General features: G+C 36.1%; 1 protein-coding gene across 1 annotated transcript; it reads left to right on the forward strand.

Moving 5' to 3' along the window:
* Positions 1-605: 605 nt before the first annotated feature.
* On the forward strand, positions 606-3,649 carry LOC134537881 (cytochrome P450 4g15-like). The gene has a single exon (XM_063378788.1). It carries the CDS (start codon positions 645-647, stop codon positions 2,178-2,180), a length of 1,536 nt encoding a protein of 511 aa, XP_063234858.1. The 5' UTR covers positions 606-644; the 3' UTR covers positions 2,181-3,649.
* The last annotated feature ends 4,510 nt before the right edge of the window (positions 3,650-8,159 follow it).

Raw genomic sequence — 8,159 nt, forward strand, 5'->3', positions numbered from 1 at the left:
TATTTTATTGACATATATGAGTAGAAGGATTATCAATTCGATAACATCTTAAAAAGCAACCCACACTTTTTTTTAAATAAAATACATTTGTTCTTATATAAACTATAATTAATTTATATTTATTAAAAAAAATTACAATATTCTTAATTCAAATATATTAATTTTTTTCTATTTTTTAGTTTGGTTTTCTATTTTTTTTTTTTTTTTTTTTTTAACTATTACTTATTTACATTATATTTGCCTATGATAAACTTTCATGTAATTTTATCTCCCTGGCGTTAGCAGTAGCCTACTGCGAACACTACAACTTTCACGAGTATTGGTATCTGACAACTTTACACGGGGCATTGTCAATCTGTGAATAAATAACATTCCAAGTATAATACTGTCTCAAACAACAATATGTTTAAAAAAAATTACTATTTACACCAAGAAAAAGGTGTTGTTAACGACATTCAAGTGAGAATGGCCTTTTTATATATAGCTAAAACCGTGGAAATAAAACTTTTGGGCAGGTTTCTTTTCTTGCAAACTAGAATTAAAGAGAGGGGATCAAGGCCGTCTGGTATAAACAAGTTTGCTTGAATAGGTCCGGCTCATTTAAACACTTGCCAGCCAACATTCAGCCAGGTTACAGTATCGACATGGTGGTGCCGCAGTCGTGGGCTGTCTGGTGCGTCTCGGCAGTCGTCATCAGCCTGGTCAGCATCGCAGTGAGATGGTGCTTCCATCGAAGCCGCTACTTCCAACTGGGCGAGCGGGTACCCGGTCCTGCTGGGGTACCTCTTCTTGGCAACACTTGGCAAGTGGTCGCGCGCAGGGAAGACATCTTGAGATACTTGAAGGAGATGCGCGAACGCTACGGTGCCGTAGCTAGATTATGGTTTGGACCAGTACTTTTTGTTGGGTTTACGGACCCAAAGGAAATAGCAGTAATATTAAGTAGTAGCAAAACATTAAACAAGCCAATGTTTTACAAAACCCTTAACTTTGTTTTCGGCAATTCGTTGCTTACTGCCGAAAGCGAAGATTGGAAGAGATACCGTAAAATCTTAGACCCTGCCTTCAGGAACCATATCATCGACTCATACGTCAGCACGTTCCACGAGAAGAGCCAGCGGTTGGCAGACCTGCTGGAGGAGCACAGCGCGGGAGAGCCAATCAACATGGCTGACCACATCATGCCCTGCGCTCTGGAGATGCTCTCTGAGACGAGTCTGGGCGTGCCGATGGACATCCAAGGTAAAAACCACATTCACAGTGCTGTTGAAAACTTTCCGAAACTTCTTGAAATGGCGTCTTATGTTTTTATCACGCCTTGGCTGTGGTTTAAGTGGACTCTTAAGTGCTATCTAATTTATTATAATAATACTGCATTAGTCACACCCATTCGTAGTTTTGTGACTAGTATAGTCAAAGATAAGATGGATTTTTTTCTTCACTCAAAAAATAAGGTCACCCTTGATCTCAAAGACATTGACACACCGAAGCAACTTGGGTTTCTGGAACAAATAGTATCAACTTTGGTAGAAAATCCAGAACTATTAAACGAAGAGGAACTAAAGGACCAGGCCATGTTCGTTATCGCATCTGGCACAGACACTACAGCCTACACTGTAGCCACAACCTTGATGCTGCTGGGATTACATCAAGATGTGCAGAGAAAAGTCTTACAAGAGCAAGAAATTATCTTCGGCGAAGATATGAGCCGATCCGTCACGGCAAAAGATCTGAAGGAGATGGTGTATCTGGAACAAGTTATCAATGAAACTATGAGGCTATATCCCGTGATCCCACTTGTAGCGAGAAGGGCTGACGAAGATGTTCGTGTTAACAGCTACACTTTTCCAGCAGGCACTATTTTCGTAATCCCAATTTATCTGGTGCACAGGGAGTCAGATTATTTCCCGAACCCGGACGCATTCGATCCTGACAGGTTCAGCAGTGAGAATAGTGCCAGCCGCCCTGCTTCTTCATTTATTCCGTTCACTTACGGTCGCAAGACGTGCATTGGCAAGCGATATGCTTACATAGCAATGAAGACCATGTTGTCAGTGCTGCTGAGAAGATACGAAGTTCTGGAATGTGGCTCCAGAGAATACATAGAGTGTTTTAAATATAATTTTTTTTTTAAATTCCAAACTGGCCATAAAGTTAAGCTGGGACCGAGGATGAAGTGAATAGCGTATACAGTTGTGTTATGTGTAATCATCTTTGCTCTCGGTATGCGGCCTTTTGCAGTAGTATTTTCGTGAATGGCACTGACCTCTAACGAACGTAAATGTGTAACCACAGTGCTGAGTCAGCAAGAAAGTCTCATAAATCTCGAAAAGACTACGGACCCTCGTGATTTATCCGTCTGTATACATATACTTTAGAATTAGGTAATAAACATGTGCAAATTAATAGCAGAGTCAAAATAAAAAAAATTAAATTGATCGCTACAAGAATAAAATAATTAAGGATATGTTTAACTGCCCGTTACTTATTAAATATAGGTAATAAACTCATGCAGCATCTCTAGAAAAATTCACCTCAAAACGCCATAATTATAAAAAAAACTTACTGCAGTACCCGGCGTTGCCTGGGCTGAACACAGGGTAATATATTTTCCGCGAGTTACGGCAAAATATATAGCGCATATGACAGTGTGGTGGACTGAATGAACATTGAAATTACTATATTTTTAAACAATTTTTCTATGTAATTGAAATAATTAAAAATAATTTAAACTCATACACGGGGTGAAAGCGATATATGACAGTGTAGTGGATAAAAATAAATGACACATAATTACTGCTTGTGTGTCTATGACTTATGATTTTCTGTTTACTCATTGCAATCATTTGAAAGTTTTATAAGTTGATGCCCTAGAGCGCCATCTAGTGAAGAGGTATTACAAAATGGATACCGCGTAAATATCCACCGTGTTAAAATTTTTATTTATACAAATTTTAATGGCCATCCGTTGAACAGCTTAGAAGTTAATGCGCTGCTGTGCCATCTAGCGGCTAGTTGCAAAAAATGGATAGCGTAAAAAAAATTATCCATGAAAAAAACTTCTATGATACAAATTTTATGGCAATCGGTCAAACGGTGTCGGAGTTTATCGACGTTATACATATCAACATCCAATTTTATATATAATTATTTATTTATGTTAATTTCCCTTAGATTTTGGGAAAGTAAGTGATTTGTGTGTGCGAGAATTGCAAATAATTTATTATTTATTACTATTGCATGTTCCATTGTTTTAGCTATTGTGTTTTTACCAACGATAATGTTTTGTGTTTATTACCCAAATTAACGAGGTAAGCGGTATTTAAACTTATCCTATTTTTTTTATAGTCTTGTCACGAGTGAATTTTGTTTTTTCTTCTTTTGACTCTGACATTAATTTGCATGTATTTATTACTTAATTCTAAATTTCATTTTAAGTTTAACATGAAAACTTTTATGGCTTTCTCTATTGTCACTTTTTTTAAAGATCTCTTTTTTTTCCCAATCAGAATGTAGACTAACTGCATTATTACTGTTCCGAAACTACGTCTTGGTTTAGATTCGGTTTTGGTTTGGTTTGGTAAGGTTACCTGTATTGTTTCCTTGTTAAAAAGAATCATACTTATATATTAAAACAAGGATTTTTTTCCAAGTTTTTCTGTGTAAGGTTTTTTTTTTTTAATATTTATCACGCTCTATTATTTTTAAGAAATTTACGGTAAATATTGTCCAACATTCGTTTTATAAATTTATTTACAGCATGAGAACACCTGTGTTTGCACGTTACGCTAGTTACCGAGGTGAGTTGATTAGACATAGCTGGCAAGTACTGTAAGACTAGCTCACAATATTTTTCTTTATTCAAATATGTTTTACTATAATTATTAAAATACAAAAATTTAAATAATATTCATAAAATAGAACGTATTACTTTTTTATGTTAAGTAAGCAATATATAAATAAGTGCATAATCTTCTGTATGTGTCAAAGTTAGTGCAAAACTATGTGTATCTCCTATATAAAAATGGTTTTTTGATAAATTTTTAACTATGTAATATTATCTCTCAAATGCTACTTAAAAGCTGCATTAGCAAAATTGATTTTGATTGTCAAGTAGTTGAAATTAATTTAAACGAAGTAATAAACAAAAATTATGGCTATTTAAAACACAAATAAATTTTGTCTTAATAAAATATCTTGTTATCTTTGTGCTTGTGTGCGTAAGTAAGTTTAAAGACGTTTAGGTGTGGTATACGAAAGTGTGCGCCTGCATTATCTATTAGAACTTAAAACAAATGAAGAAGTTTTTTAATTGTCTTGTTTTAACATTTATATAATTTGTAAAATCAATATTACGGGTTAAAGCTACCAATCATTTAATGAAATTGATTACGTATTTAAATATTGTTTAAAAAGTATAAATAATATAAAATTGAACTAGTTCCTTTATTTTTACCCTTAAAATTTTAAATAATTAAAAATTAAAGTTTCATATTTCTACATTAACAATACCCGACACAAAATGTATTTAAATTATATTTTATATTTGTGCTTTATAAAAAGTAATATTGCAATGATTGCCATATACGCAACGAAATTAACATAAATATATGTTTATGAAATGAAGTCGAAAATTTATCCCCTTCTACATTTAATCATATATAATGTTTGTGAATGTCAAAAATTTGGCATATATTACCACAAAGAAACTAATTTTGTTATGAATTAAAATTTTGTTTAAAGAAATGTTTGATATTGTTTAAATTAATTAAGTACATGAAAAAATAAAAATAAAAAAAATTGAATTTAAATACGGCTGCACAGTTAAACAAATTTTTAATATAAAATGCTGCTTAATATTTATTTTTTCGATGAAAAAATTAAATACTCTATGAATTAAAAAATCTTAATTTTTTGTAAAAAATATATACAAATAACTTTTTCAAAACATTACAAACAATCAAAATTTGTAGAATAAAAATACAAAATAACATAATTTTTTTTGTTTTAAAGCCTTTGATCTTTACTTCAGGAGTAAATAGTACGAAATTGTGGTTACACTAAAAACACTTTGAGGTTTATTTTTAAAATTATATTTCTTAAATTAAAAAAAATAGGAATATGTTTCCCCTCATTTTGTCTAAAATAAAAATATGCTGCATTAGTAGTATATATTGTAAGGGCAGAGGACCGACAGCTGGCTGTGGATTGTGGATTTTCGACGCCATCATTAATTGTGACTTCAAGGCGATAAAACTTGAATGAATTTTACCTTTCACCGAGACCATCAAATTGTGTGCAAAATTTGCCCAAAACTGCCCAAAACTGCCCAAAATTTGCCAAATACACCAACATTTCCCAGTTATTTCAAAAAAATAATTCTAACAAAAAATCTCAAAAAATTTGGAATATTTTTTTTTAATTCGAGGGATAAATTTCCGTTTCGAGAAAAAAATCCCATTTATTTCCCTCAAAAATTAAAAAAATTAGTATTTCAACAAACTTTAAACGAACTTTGCCTTAGAAATAACCAAAATTCCCCAAAGAAGCTTAAATTCCCCGGCGACAAGCGGTCCTAAGCCTCTAAGGTCATGACCTCAACTATTAGGCTGTCTCGGCAGCCATCCTGAGTTATGATTTTCCCCATGGCAACTTTCGTTATGGATGAATTTTAAACCGAAAAATAAAATAAATTAAAGCTGTTACGAACGTGAGCAAGGCCGGGACACGTGCAGGTGCAGAGCTGGCTGGTGGCTGCCGCAACATGATATGCGCCCCGCGCGCCTGGAAGATAACAAGGATTGTCGCTTTCCCCCCTCCTTCCCCCAACTCCCCGCGTGGCGCCATGCCTTTGACACGTAACTGAAACCTGACAGTTGCGGAGTTACGCGAGCCGGCGACACGTGTTTCGAGAGATTTCTGCCGTCGTGTCGGCGCGGAATGACGCGACTGGCCCCTGTCGCACTCGTGAGTTCCAGAAATGACGGCTGATATATAAAAGAGGACGTTGGCCTCAGCAGAGTGAGTTCAGAGAGAGAGTTTAGGTTCAGAGTGAAGTCGGGGAGTTTTCCCGCGGTGGATTTTCCGGGCGATAGAGTGGCGAAGTCCTTGGACGAAGGTTCCAGGGCGAAGAGTTCAGTTCCGGGCGATAGTGTCGCGGGAACGGCGGAGTCCCGAGCGAAGTTCCGAGCGAGGCGTCGGGCTGATCCTCGGCGAAGGCAAGTGCGTCGGCAGCGGCGGAGTGCGGCGACGGAAACCCACGAGGGTGCTGCGGTGAGAGTTGCGCCAGATGTGCGGCCCCGCGAGTTGTGTGGATTGTAAGAAACGAGTGACTGGGGAAGTAACAACATTTTTAAGTGCAATTGATTATTTGGCAATTTTATAAGATTAATTGTAAGTGACATAAGTAGTGGCCATCAATATAACTGTGTGTGTAATAAAATCTTTAATTGGGCTATCCTTTACGAACCCGCGGTAAATCGTAACAATACTTTTAAAACACAAAAAATTCGTACTTTTGATGTGGTGAATACAATTTATGTTTATATTTTAGGGTATTTACTTTTTCATTACAAAAAAAAAGTAACCAGACTTTTTGACGACTTTCCATGTGCATTGGATACAAAAATATTTACCGCAGACAGTACACACTTTTGCACTTGGAAATTTGGCATTGATGGCGCATACAATTTTCATGTGGAACTGTGTCATAGTTGTTGCTCTCTAAGGTTTCCCTTCGATTTCTCAGATGGCCTTCTCGAAGTTGCTCTGCTAGTTTCATGATAAAACCTCTGCGGCTGATACTATAACCTGTAGCTTAATTGTACAATACACACGAATTGATTCCAGCAAAGTCAATGATCTTGTAAAATACTTGGAGTTGCCAGCATCGGGAGGCAGCTTTTGTTGAGTAGTGTCGGGCCATTTGATCTGCCATATCGACCTCATATTTAGTAGCATGTTAATAACTAACTCTTTCTGGAAGTATTTTCTTAACTACGCCAATAGCAACAAATGTATGTATGCATGGTACTAAGTACATGTACATTTTTGTTTACTTTTCCTTGGTAGACAGTAGGAGTGCAGTGATTTAGACTTAGCTTGATTGAATCCTGCAATGGAAGATTTGCATTCTTGATTTCACAGGAATACCTCTTCTAGTGCTGTCCACTGTACCTAAAACACTTGTACCTCTTGCCTTCAATTTTTCTGCCAAACCGACTGAAGTGAAGAAGTTGTTCATGGTAATATTCCGGCCAGTGTCGAGATATTGACTAACCAATCGAAGAAATACATTCTCAGAGAGAGACTGTTCAGCAGACCATTTATCAGCTTTGTCTAAGTAGAGGAATTCATTTAAAATGTCTTTACTCACAATATCAAAAGCCAACCAAAAATGTTATTCTAAATTTATCAGACTTATAAAGACATGTATTGAGTTAAACCGCATTTGACTTTGGTTGCGAAAAGTTGCTCATCAGTAGTAATATCAGCACCTGGTTTGTAGCTGGAATTGCAATTTCTGGTAAATTGATTTCATGTATCCCATACAAGATCAATTTTTTCCTGCTCCAAATGGTCCGGTCTTGATGATTTAATGTCAAAGCGAATAAATATCGAGATTTCCTGGAATCCATTGCGTGACATTTTGTCCCCGAAAAAAGGAGTACTCTATTTGGCTGACTAGAGACTGGTGAATGGAAGTCTTTTAGCTCCACTCACACTGCGCAGGAACAAGAGACCAATAAAAGCTTCTAGCTCTTCCACACTGAATAATCATGTTTCTTCTTTCAGCTTTCTAACGAGGCTCTGTTTACGTACATTTTACCATATTCTGCATTATTGTTTCATCAATAAAAAGCCTGAAAGCACTTGCAACATATGCCTCATCAATACTGCGTTTTGCAGTAGTTGAAGGTCCCGGCCTTTCACGTAAGACATTCTGCTTACAGCACATTCACAGTAGTCCACTGCGTTCCATTCGCAATAATTTTACTGGCATTAACTGCTGATGTCTGCATCTTACATGCTCTTCAATGCAACGTGAGACAGCTCTGCAAGCTTGAATCTGTCCAGAAGGATCATGCATTTCATTACCTATTAGTTCTGGTTGTTTTCGTCTTCTGCCTCGCCCTCTTCCTCTGCCTCGCCTACTTTCT

Source organism: Bacillus rossius, chromosome 12 (genome assembly GCF_032445375.1).
Source record: "Bacillus rossius redtenbacheri isolate Brsri chromosome 12, Brsri_v3, whole genome shotgun sequence".
Taxonomy (NCBI): domain Eukaryota; kingdom Metazoa; phylum Arthropoda; class Insecta; order Phasmatodea; family Bacillidae; genus Bacillus; species Bacillus rossius.